We start from the raw sequence: 14,909 nt of genomic DNA, 5'->3' as shown, positions 1-14,909 counted from the left end.
CCTTGCATTTTGTTTCTATTGTAATTCACATACTATTACATGAATAGTTATCATTGGAACCTTTACCCTAGTAGAAGTTATCAAAATAGAAATTTTCTTTTACTCTTAAAAATAAAAAGTTCCTAAACTACTCCTAAATAGACTTTTAAAACTAGTTTAATTTATTTTTACTTTTACCAAAAAAATACTTATGCAAGAGCAAACGGTGACCAAAGAGGTGAGAGAGGGAGAGGAATGGGGAGAGAGGGTGGGGGGCAAAGGAGGGAGAAAAGAGAAGGAATGGGGGGAGAGGGTGGAGGCATAGGAGGAAGAAAAAGAGAAATAATGAGGATAAAAGATAGGGTGAATGAAGTAAGAGGGAGAAAAGAGCAAATAAAATATTTTCAAAAATTATTTAACTAATATTTAAAAATTAATTTTTATGTGGGCTTCAAACAAGAAAAAACTAATAAAAGGTAAGATTATATTATTATTTAAAAATAAAATATTAACTTTATATTATTTAGAAAAAATAAATAATAAAAATAATAAAAGACATACAAGCCTACAAATTAATAATTTAAAATTTTATTATTAATAAAATAACAATATTTTTAATTCTATCATCAAAAGTCAAAAAGCATTTTCGTCCATTAATTTTATATATCATTTATTTTTCTCTAAAATTAATATAATTTTTACTTTTTTAAATCACATCAGAAATAATAATTCAAGATTAAAAAATGGGACTAGCTAACCTAGATAGCTTGAAGCTTCGCCTTAAGCGAAACAAGGTAAAAGAGAATATTTACACATAACATGTAATATCTGTACAATTTCCACTTGGCTAAACAGTGATATCAACATGATTAGTTAATGTGTTAACTAGACGATCATCTCTTTATTCGTTGTTGCAAATCAACGGTTCTTACATACAGGATATACAACACTATGCCGCCCAGTGCAACCAACCAAGGCATCCCATTTGTCTCATTATCCATCGCGTGAACTTTTGGCACAATTTAGATGCATTTGAGCACGTCCAAAGCTGGGTTTGTGGTTGGACAGTCCATGCCATTTTTCACATAAAGCCTCTTTCTGCATTCCAAGCCTTGCCAACTGCTCGTGCAGCGATCTGATATCCAGAATAGGTACAGCGGTTGGTCGCCCATGAGCACACTAAAAACAAAAACCTTTAGTTGCAAATGGCACAACAAAGTGTTCAAGAAGAGAACAATCCTAGAAAATCTAACATTTATCTTAAGCTGCATCCTTCACGAGATGGAATCAAACATAAAAACAATGGTTTTGAAATTTATGTTCCAAAACTAACCTGGAAGCACAGTGATGTTTTCTTCAATTCTTCAACAATCAGAGAACATTCTGAAGGTAATAAGGTGTCACCAAACATGATTGCACCTTTTCTCATGGCATAAGATCTTTAGTTAGCCATACAATGCAAAATCAGAAAGGAATCGATCTTAATATGCACTGAGTACAAAGAACACACCTCTGCAAGCTTTAAAATTAAGAATACGAACCACAGAAGGAGGGAGGGTTGATGATCCATCTGTCTCCACGAGCTGTCATAATGACAAATAACATGCAAAGAAGAAAGGAGCTCATATGGAAGAGATTTGCACAGAGCTTATTGAAAAAAGGATAGTCAAATCCATGCTAATTATTACCTGCTCAATGAATTCTATAAGGTCCTTGCTAGTTAAGTTGATACCTAAAATACACGGTACCTGCATTGCAAATTTTTGAAAACATGTAGAAAAGGCCATGAGAATTGTCTATAATAGCAGCAAAGGCAAACAATTCTGTGGTAATCCTTGCATGTATATTTGATGCAACAAACTGAATGACCAAAATCAAAAGCATGCCCATGTGCAAAAAGAGAGATCAAATTCATCACAGATTTGCACAATCCAAGCACTAAGATGGCACTGCAAGAATCTCCACCACAAAAATGACCATCTTAAGCATTGATTTTAGAACCAGCAAAGAACAGACCTACTCTAAGTAAAATTTCAATCATTGCCCATACTTACCAACCAAGTGGACTATCCCATAAAGGTAAACTATATATTCCACCATTTCAATATAGTAGGTGATCTGATTTTTGTTATCCCAAGAACTGTTCTTTAGTAAATTTAAACTAGGGTAAGAATTAAAAATTGAGCTCCATAGTGCATGAAAAAAGTAGCATGTTTCAATTAAAGCCAATATATGAGCATGTTAACTCACCAGCTGTTCGAAAAACTTAAATTGTTAGATGACAAATTTTCTATTTTAATTTATATTCTAACACTCTCCCCAATTTCTGGGCTAAGACATTTTTATATTTTAAATGACGTGTTGATAAGATTCGAACTTAAAGACCTTTACTCTGATATCATATTAATTTACTAACTAATCTAAATACTTAAACTATTAGAGAACGATAATTTTTATATTCTATATTCTACCAGGGCAAAGTATTTCACTAAGCCTGTCAGCAGCTTCTTAAAAAAGCCTATCATGATTCATTCTTCCAATTTTAACACAATATATAGGATACAACTCCAAGCTTTAGCCTTCCCACGAAGATCCAACATAACACTTATTATTAGCATTGCATTACTACGGATCAGATTTTAGCATATGACAAGCCAATAAATAATCATAGAATCAGAAACTAATAACAGCAAGAATCCTTGTTCCCTCAAAGAAAACTAGAATTCAAAATACCTCTTGTAATATTACGAACTCATGAGTCATGAAAGGAAGAAATCAGAATGATATCAAAAGATTTATTAAGGTCGAAATGGAAAAGGTGAGACTAACACATTCAAATGACCGAAAGATTAGACATCCAACAGAACTAGAAAACTAGACCTATGAACAACATAATGGCAAAAAGGGTACTTACAGCAACAAGAGTGACAACGCATGCATGTCTCTTCAGAAGGCTCATGTTCCTGGAAAAGGAAAAAAGATCTGCTGAAACTTCATCACATACATATTACGACTTGGCAAATCAAGCCAACTTTGAATAAATCAAACATGAAGCTTGGACAGCCCCTCCTTCAATAGTGGGAGATGAATCATAGATACATCCATCCTGAGCAATCTTATGGCATTGAGTCCTATCTACCTTTAAACTTGCAAATTAAGTAATCTCTTGCTCTGCATTTCCTGGCCGCTCATTGATCTGAACTCATCTATGCTAAGGTCAATTTCTGACCCTGTTCATTAGAAGATACTGTATAATATGTTTCATTTGGTTCTTTAGCTTATTTTTGACTTAAACAATTTCACATCTCAAATATTAGATTATCTCTCTCCAGTTCAAAGTATTTTCACATTAAGGACCACTGGCCTTTCAAATTCTTTGCAAATTGCAAGACCTCTCATGCCTGATTTTGCTATGGCTAAAAAGCATTTCAAACCATTGACGTAGTGTTGCCAACTCATACTGTTTTATAACACCATCTAAGGCTGGCTTTAAAGCACCAAAGCTAAATATGGAGCCGTAAAATCTGGTTGGTACTTTTCCGTGAGCCAATATTTTTTTGAGAGAAGATTAGACAGTGATAATAGTTTCTTCAAGCATTGCAACCCACAAAGCATGGATCTCTCAAAATCTATAATTTCTCCTACAATAGAAGAATGTGTCTACAAAAACCATCATGTTATAATTTTATGCATGATGATAGTATTTTCAATATCCATTCCTGTTAAATAAACAACAGAATGTAATGAAAAAAATGCTCCGGTTTCTATCTCTCACCTACCAAGCACATCCTTTTATTTCACTGCCTAACTTTACTTGCATTGCACATAATTGAATTTGAGCTTAACCTGTTCATCTTAAAGCCTTTAACTTTGTTTTTGTCTGTTATTCCAATGTTTTTTATTGCATCTCATCACTTGCAGTAAGATGACATCAACAAATATCGAATTCTATAGTCTATAAGCTCTCAATCCAAAAATGTTTAGTACTTTAGTTAGTGATGTATACTCATGTAAGATCACTGTCAGTAATTTACATAAGTTGAAAGATAAAGGATAAAGCCAACAGGATGAGAATGAAAAAAAGTCGGCTTGACATAGAAAGGACTTGTATATTGTAAATCAACGACAACCATGCCAACCGGCATAGGGCGTGACGAGCGGCACGTTGCCCCTGCATATCACTAACATGCATTTATAATATTTTAATAAAAAATTTAAATATGTCATAGGTCTTCAACATGTCAATCTTTGATTTTTTTATTATTAGAATATATGTATTAAGACCTACATTATAGTTTTTTATTTTTAGATTATTTTATAAATGACCTATTTTATTAGAGATAAGACAACAGTTAAATATAAATGTTGAATACATTCATTAAAATTAATATTAATGATTGAACACTTAATAATATGATTGAATACTTCATAATATAATTAAACACATAATAGCATTATCACATAATATTAATTGATATAGTTAAATAATTAAAACTAATTTTTAGTTGAATGTAGCATGATGAGAAAGATTAAAAACTTCATTTGTCAGCACAAGAATAATACAAAAATGTTACAATAAATACTATTGATAATGTTTAAAACTCTTTCACTGATAGTATTACTTATTATAGCATCTCACAGTTTTCATACAAATAGAAATTTTATAATTCTCTTATGATATGATATGAATATTGAACATACACAAGAACTAAAGTTGATTTAATGATGATTGATAAAAATAGAAAAAAAATTTAAAAAAAAAAACTCAACATGTTGTGCCAGATGGCATGCACCCATACCCATGCCAGTTGGCACGGCTCGGCATGAGGGTGTACCACTGACACACCCCGCACCAAGTGTCATGCCACTACCGACACGACCATCCTTGCTGTAAATAATAAAAACATCATTTTACTATGCAGCAAAACCTTCGACCACTAGACCCCAAGTAGATACAAAAATACAAGTACAGCTTTGGTGCATAAGCAAAGTTCCATACATATATACCTACTTTGTGAATTGCTCAGAGGACTGACTACAATTATTGCTGATCCAACCCCATTTCTGAATTTGCTCAGCATACTTCTGCAATAGCTGAAAGCTCATCTCTGGAAGAACCTGACATTGATACAGAGGCAAAAAAAAAAAAGGAACAGATTAATAGTGAAATAGTGAACAAAGATAAAAAATATTAGAGATCACATCAAAGGAAATGATGCCAGTAATAAAACGCTGACAAACCAATTTCTCCTCAGAATCCAGATAAGTAATCTCACAGCCTTCACCAGATAAGACCTGTGATTTCCAACAGCAAGACACATGAAAGCTGATAAACGAAAAGGATGAAAATTTTCAAAATTATGCCATTTAAATTGGTAACCTTTCTGCGAAGTTCTTCCAAACGAATCCTTTCATCAGCAGCATGCTGTAATTTTGGATACAAAGTCCTCGTCAGTGACCACAGGAAAATGCATGAAAATACAATAGACATGTATAGTTTGTCGGCCGGATAATATTTCACAGCCAAGTTCTCCAGATCTCTGTTCTTTTACTAAGGATTTGTGTTATCAAATATTTTGAATTTAAAAATTTTATCATACCACAAAACTGTTTCCACATTCTAAAATGAAAGAGTAACAGAAAAGGGTGGAACGAAGTAATACTTTCAAGTTAGACGAGTGTCAGAAAATGGAAACCTGATCTAGAATGATAAGTGTTCCACTTGCTATTACAGGAATAAATTTCCTATCCAGCTGGAGAAGAACCCGTGCATCCTCGAAGCAATCCTTATCTATGCACTCAGGAACTAATGAGCTACCAAAAAGATGTAAAATTCCAGAACGAATATCAAGTATATCATTATTGCTTTCAAGAAAGCTATGCGACAAGTCTCCAACCTATGAAAACCAAACATAACACATAAAGATGTTTAGCCCTTGGAACAAACAATTAATTTATTATAAGATTGACAAAAACTTTAATAATGAAGACATGCTCAACTGTAGGTTGCATTGCACCAGCTTGCCACTTAGTCAGTTCAGTTGTAGCATATTCAGACTCGCCAGGACAGCGCCACTTTGTTTCATGTGTGCTTACCTTCTCACTGTAGCATATGAAGTTAGTAACATCTAATGAATGCCATATTCTGCATCAGCCAGACAATAAGTGAAATACCTGGAGTTCAATTCCGAAAACTCACTGCGAGAAATCTCAAGACACTGCTGGGATGAATTGATTTGTGGAACATCATTCTGGGAGTCTACAACATCATCATTTAATGAATACAGTGAGAAAGTCTTGAACCCAATAACAAGTTAGAAAAAATAACACTTTTTTATATTCATAAAAATTACCTGCTAAAATTTTGGGAAACTGAAAATCATGTCCTTTTCCTGCTATTCTGGTCAGACAATTATTTAAGAACGAAAATTTATGCCTCCCTTTGTAAAATGGTGGAGCAGAATGGCCTCTCCTTGATCTGATATTGTGAGACGGGAACAGATGACAATTTTGAAATTCAAGATTGTTTAAGAAACTTCCCATCATCATGTGGTGTTTTTGCACTTGACAAGATGACTTCAAAATACATTCAGCACTTTTAAAGTTAGGAGAGCCTAAATATGGCAAACACGTTTCACCATCTGACTTACCAGAAGCAAGGACACTTTCAAATGTAATCTCATCTGAACCAAAATCATAGTGCATACTTCTCTCAGGTCTAATGAAGGATGTGATATCTATTGGTGGATCCTTATTGAAATCATCCTGGGTAGATCCAGAAACTCCATCCATGTCTTTCGTTGTTTCATGGTACCAAGAATCAACAATTTTTACTGACTTGACGTCCCATTCTGAGATACCTCTTTTACTGTCAGAAATCATCTCATTCGATCTAGCATAAGATGAATGTGGGGAATCAAGACACCAATCTCTCACACAAGGTCCAAATTTGTAGTCACTTTCTCGAAATTCTAGCATATCCTGCTGAGAGTTGTTCTTCATAGATCGATCTGATGGGCTGGTTGTCTGGCATTTTCTGATCAAACCAAAAGAGCCTCTAGAGGTGTCAACATTTTCCTGATGAAATTTGTCCTTCAAGCTTAACTTTTCAGATTGATCAATATCCATCCGGCACAAATTATCATCGGGAAAAAATTCTCCTCTTGAATCACCAAATTTAATACCAAAATTACTATCAAATAGGTTGTATGCCTTCACATAGTGCTTGTTCTCCATGAAAGAGCATCTCTCTATACTTGGTTTGCTGAGAATATTTGAGAACTGTAGTGGAAATCGAATTTCTTGAGCATTTGTTTCAAACTTTTGATTACCAGTCATTATACTCTTGCTTAGATCTTCTTTTGAGTTTCTAAAAATAACACTAATAGGAGGTTCTTTCCCTGGCATTAAATTAAGTAGTTCATACTTTTGCCTGACCTTGGGAGAAAGATCTGAAAGGAGATGATCTTTTATCATAAAAGAACCTTCATCTATATACTGATGGCAATCGCTGTCAATATGAGCATCACCATGAGAATAACCAGTACTACTTCCACAAAGTTTAAGCTCTGAGGAAAGACTGGGCAGATCTTTAGATGGCATTTCATGAATCCAATCAGCATTGGTATCTTCTTTTGAAATATCCAGTGCATCAGTAATGAGGCTAGAAGATTGGGAGCTCTGGCATAAGTCAACATCAGATTTCTTCTTTCTCGTACTAGTGCTCCTTCCGAAGTCCATACTGGATGTGTCTGGCAATCAGGCAATAAACACTGACGAAGCATGTACAACCTCATCCCAGAATATATGAAGTTTCACATGGTAGACTGAAGGATATTTTAAATAGCAGAAATGGATCTAAAGAATATAATCTAGTATTTAGTATTTACATGAAGAACAAAATAGATAAAATATGGATTGTATTATCCATGTATGGAAAAGTTAACAGTATAGATAATGATAAAAGTAGATAAAGAATAAACTGTACTATCCATATGTATAAAAAAAAAGAAAATGTTATATATAATTAAAAATATTTATGTTCTCTAATATCTACCTTCAGTATAACATTAGTACCTTCTATCGGATCTTTATCTTTTAAAGACAAGTCGATTCTGTCAGCAGTACTATTTCCTGCACTAAAAAAACGCATTTCAATTTCAGATGAACATTAATATGATGCAATATCATATCAAAGAAAGATGACCTTGCGATGACTGCGGCAATAGTTTATTCCAGAAGTTTGTAATGGCCTGCTCAAAGAAGGACAAAACAGTACGCCAATCCTGCAAGAGAGAGAGAGAGAGAGAGAGAACAGCATGAAGATCTAGTGAAAGAGCATAATCATTGGTAGAGAAGCTAAAGCACCTCCACTTCATCTATATTTAAAACGTTCGAGTTACACACATCAATGTCAGGCATTATGCAAATTGCAAGACCAGACAGAGTATCACAGAGACAAATGAAAATTCCTCATCAGTTAGCTTTGTCTTTGAAATAGCGTAGTGAAGAGGAAGAAAGAAATGTAACAGAGAAGAAAATTATATTCAATTCTGATCTCCTAAAGTGCCAAAAGACTTACTACCCATCAGATCAAGTTTTTATACCATTTCTGATGCTCCATTAAAATGCTAAATAAGACACAAAAAATACAAGCAAAGACACAGAGACTTTACTGTAACCCAAAAATATCATAATGACCTTGTCTTAACAACTTGTGCTCCTATTACATACACTAATTGATGATCCAACAAAAGCTAAAACACAGGTTATATTAACAACCTGTGCTCCTATTACATTCCAAAATGAAGTGGACTTCCATGCTGATGTTGTTTCAAATGTAGACTTTATGACAATCAAATTTACATCAACTTACAGACTAGAAGTAGGACATCAGTGAGGATTGTACTGTAGGAACAATCATCTCTCTGATGCATTGCAGATATGCAATTGTATTACTTTGCATGATTAATGGAGTAGTAGTTTGATCCACTGTGGTAAATCACTGAACAGAAACACTAACAAAGCAAACAAGAAAGAAAGCCTCTTACGCACAAGGGCATCACCTTGAATTCTACAGCTGTCTTTGACGGTTCAAAATTTAGGTCATAGATAGACAGAGGGCAGCGTAGGTTAAGCAGATAGGCTGGATACCCAAGAGTCTTGTGCCTCTTCCTGCTGTGGAAATCTGGCTCATCCCTCTGCTGGGCCAAATAAAACTGAGAAGTAGCTGCCAGACTATTAAGCAAATTATGTATCGGGCCCTTGTTGACAAATCTCGAGTTAATATCTGAAAAATGTTAAGGTCATGCACACATACTGATATGTAATAAATCAATTAACTAACCATAGATGGAAAAAGGATACATAGATATTGGAAAGCCTGCAAAGTAGAAATTTAATTTGCTCAAATATCTTGGACATGATACAAATTGCTACCTTATGTGTCCTAGTCCATACCTTCGTGGAGAGTGTATCAGTAGATCCAGAGATATATCCAGAAAGAATCAATATTTGGTCAGAAAAAACTATTTCATGTAGGCAACTGGAAATTTCATTCCCAAAACCATCAGATACTAGAGGCAGAGGAGATGAGGAAGGAATAGTGTAAAGCAACTCTTCCTCACTGCAGACACGAGTGGCATCATGTCAATAACTAGTGTGAATTTGCATGAACCAAGTTAAATGTCAACATTAGAACAAGAGCCACCTCTCAATATCAGTGACTTTGAATGAAACATGTGGGTGGACAAGAGCAGTTCGAAATACACATTTCTTCACAGAATGGAGCACTCTTTTGGGGCTTCAGAGATAATGATACGACCAATCAAAGAATATTATATCAGTACAAATCATGAATGATACCAAGTTACCAAACCAATTAATAAGAGATGTGTGCATGTATTGAAAAGGGGTAACAGAAACCTTGACTGCATGCATTTTCGTCGAACTGGTTGGTTATAAAATAGATCTCGAACAATAACTGCATATGTGAAAGCCTCCATATAAGTATTTCCTACAGTTGAGGGATGTATGTGCAAAACACACTCATCACCAATTTATCAAAATACATACGTAAGATTATTTATCAAAGACATATGAAACATATCATCAAATAAGTACATAGAATCTCAATTATATAGAGAGGTCAATGTATGCAACAGATTTGAGCAGCTGAAGCATGGAAGTTTAGCAATCTGGAATAAAGTAGAAACAAAGGCACTTCAAAATGTGACTCATCAGCCAGATCAGATCAACCAAACAGAAGGATACGGGCAGAAGCAGCAAAAAATATTCAAGGACTTGGGAGAGAAGCCAATTAGTGTTGTTCAGAATAAAAGACACAAGGTCTGAGTATTGGCCAAAATGGTAGGCTTACTGCAGTTCTGAGTAAAAACTGAAGATGGAGACTCTGAACTATAAGACGTTTTCTAAGGTAAAAAAATATTTTGTTAATTGGAATTGGACTACTGATCATTGATCAAGGTCATGTTGTTACTTCAACTCTTCAAGTGAATACATACATGAAATTATGCTACTTTTGGATGCTATACTTTTTCTTCCCTCATAAATAAAACACTGAAAATCTTTAGTAACAACATGATCACAAAAAGAAAGTGAAGTTTGAGGCCAAATTAGTGCCCTTCAAATGGCAAAGGTGTCGATCAACGATCCTCATGAATCAACTACCTCCAGATAAAAGCTTCTAAAGGCAAGAAATTATTTAATCCAGGTGGTGATCAACGATCCTCATGAATCAACTACCTACCGGTTGTTCCAACAGTTTCCCTCTGATCATCTATTCCAAGAAATAAACACTTCGAACCCTGCATAGTTCATTAAACAACAAATTCAAGATAATAAAAGTTAAAAATACTGTATTCAATTTAGAATTGTAGGAAATCTTGCCTTTATTATCTTGCAATAGGCATTTGGCCTCCCACGAGCTTTTGTCCTAATTTCCACTAAAGAAATATCAGAAAGGGAACCCAATGCCTCTCCTCTGAAACCCAAGTTTCCGGTACTACTTTCCTCGCCATGCATAAGATGGTACTTGGATGTTGCTGTTCATATATATAGAAGACAGGTTAACACATTAAATCATCAAAATATAGATAGAAGACAAAATAAGGACATGTTTGCTAGGATGTTCTGCATGCATGCGGACATCTACACAAGCAATGTACTTTCCACTAGGAATAGAACGGAAGAGGAACTGAGAAAGGACATTAAGTTAGACAAGATGTACCTAAAATGTTGGAAAATTTAAACGGGATTTAATGCATGAGCTTCCCACCAACAAAAGGTCCAAGCAAACAAGATGTACACAACCTTATCCTTACAATTGGACAGCTTGCTTGCATCTCGAACCCAAAACCATTTGATTGAAAGGAGGTCGAGCACTGTCATCTCACTAAGCCTCAAAATCTTGGAACAATTTTAAAATTAGTTTGATAAACCTATTTGATTTTATTAGCCACGTGACCAATTAGTTTACAAATTGAAAGCTTGACTAATTATTTTGTATAGATAAATATTTCCTCTATAAATTTTATAAACTCTGATGAAGTAAGGAAACATAAACCTACCATCTCTACTTTCAATCAATTATTTTGATAACTTCACAGATAAAATTAAGAAAGATGATAATTATTACATGGAAGCAGCTATCTTATCCATGCTCAGAATTAATAACTTAAGGAGCCCTGAACATTAGTGTCGACAAATCAGGCAGGTGCGTCCTTAAGATAGTATAAATAGTAGATAAGGATAAAAATAATTGAAGGTTGAATTTTTACAGCATCCCAAAAGAAATAAAATCTTCTGTTTTTTACCGTAATTTTCTCCCAGCATGACTAATCCATCTCGAGTAATACCACCACCTGAATATGTAGAAAAGGAGAATAAGGAAAGGCAGTATACCCAAATTTAAATGGCATAAAATGAAAACAGCAGATTCTTACCATCATCTTCTACTTTGACATAACATGCTTTGACTTTGATGGAGACATCAACCTGGAAGGTGGAAAAGAAAATCGAAATATAAACTTCAGAAAAAGGATGCCACTATTCAGATAAAATCACAAAAGGTAGGGAAGGGGATGCGCAACCTTGTTAGCACCTGCATCCACACTATTATATATCAGCTCTTCGACAACCCTTGGCAAGTCAAATAAGAAAACGCTTGAACGTAGTGGACTATGTATGCTTCTCGGCAAGCGCTTTATGCTCTGCATTTACAAAAAGGCTGACAGAAAAAACAAAAACAAGTCAATCAAGCAACAGGGTACAGCACTACCCAAATGATGGCACATCTAAAATATAAATCATTGATGTACGAACCTAAAATGCAACAGTAACAATTCATGAAATGGAAAAGCTACGTTCAAGGATAATGAGCTAAAAAGTGGAATATATATAATCAAGAATACCAGCTAAAGTTGAAAAACAGAAAAAGGGCAGATATTATACAAGTTCACTTTTCAAACATTCAAACTCCGTTCTGCAATCTGCACCTCTTCAACCAAATTGGCTATCAAGGTAAGCAATCAGTTGGTTAATAGACAAGGATGAACAAGGGTAAAAAAAATGGTGTGGAAAACACCAGAACATAACTCACAATCTTGCAACAAAAATCAAGAAACCTAAAGTTATACGAGTGCATCTTTTTCAAATGCTCTTGGCTATATTTCTGCAATACTACCTTTCCAACGATTTTATTATCAAGAAAGAAAGAAAATGGTTTTCCACTAAGGCGAAACCGTGATATGAACGTAAAATCATCTACATCCTTTGCAACATTAAAGAATAGCGGTGGCGAACCCTAGAAGAGGATTCGTGATCTCAGCATCATACAAGTTCGTCTTTCTCGTACATTTAACTGCGCTTCTACAACATCACCTTCCTGATTAAGTGAGCAAGCAATCGGGTTGTAAACGAGGGTTAAACACTAACATCAACACAGCAAGAAGACAAGAAAACGTCTAGGAGTGAACTCGCGATCTTGGGAGAAGAAGAGATACGAATCAAGAAGAGAGCCGAAGGCGAAAGCGGAGTTGGGAACCAGAGAAGAACTCACCTCCTCGACGCAGCGGTGAATGATGGAGAGTTGGAGCTGCTTAATCTTCTAGGATTTCGTCGCTGGATCACCGAATCGCGAGAAGGGGGAAGGCAGGAGTTGCTCCCGGGAAGAGCTCGCTCTTCTTCGAATGCTCATTTATCCTTCACTTTAGCGCCAGAGGCGCAACTTAGGAGACGGTGCGATCCCTTTTTGGGCTTTTGGCGGTCCGTCCCGTCTCAACTAAAGTGTGCATGATTTTTATTTTTATTTTTATTTTATTTTAGGGTTGAGTTAAGTGCACTTTACTCTTTATAATTTGGCTTAATTTTTATTTAATTTCAGCTTAAGTACTTATATATTAGGATTAAAAAAAATCAACTCTTAAATATTGATCGAAAAAAAGAGTTTAGTGGTTCTAGTTGGAAGCGAAAAGTCATCTCAAGCAACACCTTCAGGTTGACTTTCTCGATCCAATTAACAAAGAACAGAGGGGATTCAGATGCCTAGTTGAGAAACAACAGTGCAGTCCCCTTATGGCAATCCGTCCCACCTCAACCAAATTATGCCTGAAATGAGGTTTCTTTTATTTTTATTTAGGTTTAGTATACTTTACCCCTTTATAATTTGACATAATTCCATAAAATTATTGTATACTTTCAACTTAATTATTTAAACCTCATGTAGTCTTGACTAAAAAAATACAACAATTTTTTTATCATATTTACTTAAATAATGATCCAATTTGAAGATCACAAAATTATAATGATTTTCTAATGTATCTAAATAATATCAATCTATTTTTGAATAGTAAAGATGTGACAAAAACATCCTTCTATTCAATATAATTATTATATAGTTAGTTGCACTTTACCCCCATATTGTTAGGCTCAATTTCACAAAATTCTTATATATTTTTAACATAAATGCTTACCTATATAGTCTTGACTAAAAATCAATCTTTATTTTTATCATATTTGACCATACTAAATGTTGATTTTGAAGATGTTTATTAAAGATAAAATTATAAAAAATTAGATAAGCTATTTATATACATTTAATATTTTTATTATATCTTTATTATTTAAAATTCGATCGGTACCATACTAAATGTTGAATTTGAAGATGTTTATTAAAGATGAAGTTGTAGAAAATTAGATAGACTATATATATACATTCAATATATTTATAATATATTTATTATTTAAAATTCTATTGGTACTATTTTAGGTGCATTGAAAATTTTACTTAATATAACTTTATTTTTAATAAGGATCTTTAAATTTAACTTCTGATTCGATTAAATATAAAGAAAAAGATAATAGCTAAGAGGGTTAAGTGTTTAAGTTAAAAATACATGTTAGTTTTATAAATTGAGCCAAACCAAAAGAAGGCAAAATATAATTTCTTTTTAATTATTTTTATGATTTAAAATTTAATTAATATTATTTAAAAAATGTTACAAAGCCTATTCAATTATCTATAATTTTATTTCTAACAACGATCTTTAATTATGACATTTGATTTGACTAAAATATAATAAAAAATATAACAATAACAGTCCCGTAAAATTGTTTAAGTTAAAAACACATGAGTTATTTTGTAAAATTGATGCAAACTATTGGAAGTTAAAGTGCAATTTTTATTTTTAGTTTTCCATTTATTATTATTATTATTTCGAAAATAGTCCCGTAAGCCCTTTTTTTTTTCTTTTGAAATAGTTACACTGAAATCCTAGATATTTTTTTTAGTACACATTATAATTTATGAAAAATAAATCACACCTAATAGAAAACGTTAAATGATAATTTTACTCCTAATTTCTTTAATCTCTAATTTAAAATTAAAATAGTTACTGTAGCATATATATAGA

The 14,909-nt window shown here is 33.7% G+C and overlaps 1 protein-coding gene across 3 annotated transcripts; it reads right to left on the bottom strand.

Annotated features, from left to right (window-relative positions):
- Positions 1 to 742: 742 nt before the first annotated feature.
- Positions 743 to 13,272, bottom strand: LOC140801380 (DNA mismatch repair protein MLH3). 3 transcript variants are annotated; one of them, XM_073156469.1, is made up of 25 exons: positions 13,058 to 13,272; positions 12,090 to 12,226; positions 11,943 to 11,994; positions 11,814 to 11,861; positions 10,888 to 11,042; positions 10,748 to 10,805; positions 9,904 to 9,961; positions 9,689 to 9,781; positions 9,439 to 9,604; positions 9,346 to 9,361; positions 9,045 to 9,268; positions 8,186 to 8,264; positions 8,056 to 8,112; positions 6,333 to 7,730; positions 6,154 to 6,238; positions 5,980 to 6,082; positions 5,676 to 5,876; positions 5,360 to 5,404; positions 5,221 to 5,274; positions 4,991 to 5,097; positions 2,894 to 2,942; positions 1,668 to 1,727; positions 1,490 to 1,562; positions 1,313 to 1,398; positions 743 to 1,158 (listed from the first exon to the last, which is right to left on the bottom strand). In XM_073156469.1, the coding sequence occupies exons 2-25, from the start codon at positions 12,213 to 12,215 to the stop codon at positions 973 to 975; spliced, it is 3,579 nt and encodes a 1,192-aa protein (XP_073012570.1). In that variant the 5' UTR covers positions 12,216 to 12,226; positions 13,058 to 13,272; the 3' UTR covers positions 743 to 972. The 3 variants fall into 3 exon arrangements, 2 of the variants coding, with proteins under 2 accessions (XP_073012570.1, XP_073012569.1); XM_073156468.1 differs by having other exon boundaries at positions 9,904 to 9,994; positions 13,058 to 13,228; XR_012111418.1 differs by lacking the exons at positions 743 to 1,158; positions 1,313 to 1,398 and having other exon boundaries at positions 1,531 to 1,562; positions 4,987 to 5,097; positions 9,904 to 9,994; positions 13,058 to 13,229.
- Positions 13,273 to 14,909: the final 1,637 nt, after the last annotated feature.

The sequence above is a fragment of the Typha latifolia genome, chromosome 14 (genome assembly GCF_019914945.1).
Source record: "Typha latifolia isolate L0001 chromosome 14, TyphaL0001v2, whole genome shotgun sequence".
In the NCBI taxonomy this organism is placed as follows: Eukaryota; Viridiplantae; Streptophyta; class Magnoliopsida; order Poales; family Typhaceae; genus Typha; species Typha latifolia.
Note: the sequence above shows the minus strand (reverse complement) of the source record. Positions and strands in the feature narration are given on the sequence as shown.

Bases quoted from the DNA above. Each gene is read 5' to 3' on its own strand.
- LOC140801380 (XM_073156468.1), bottom strand. From the start codon at position 12,215: ATGCAGAGCATAAAGCGCTTGCCGAGAAGCATACATAGTCCACTACGT. The intron at 11,043-11,813 runs GTAAAAAACAGA...ATATATGAACAG, and splicing joins CATGCTGGGAGAAAATTACG to CAACATCCAAGTACCATCTT. The intron at 1,563-1,667 runs GTAATAATTAGC...TCATTATGACAG, and splicing joins TTATAGAATTCATTGAGCAG to CTCGTGGAGACAGATGGATC.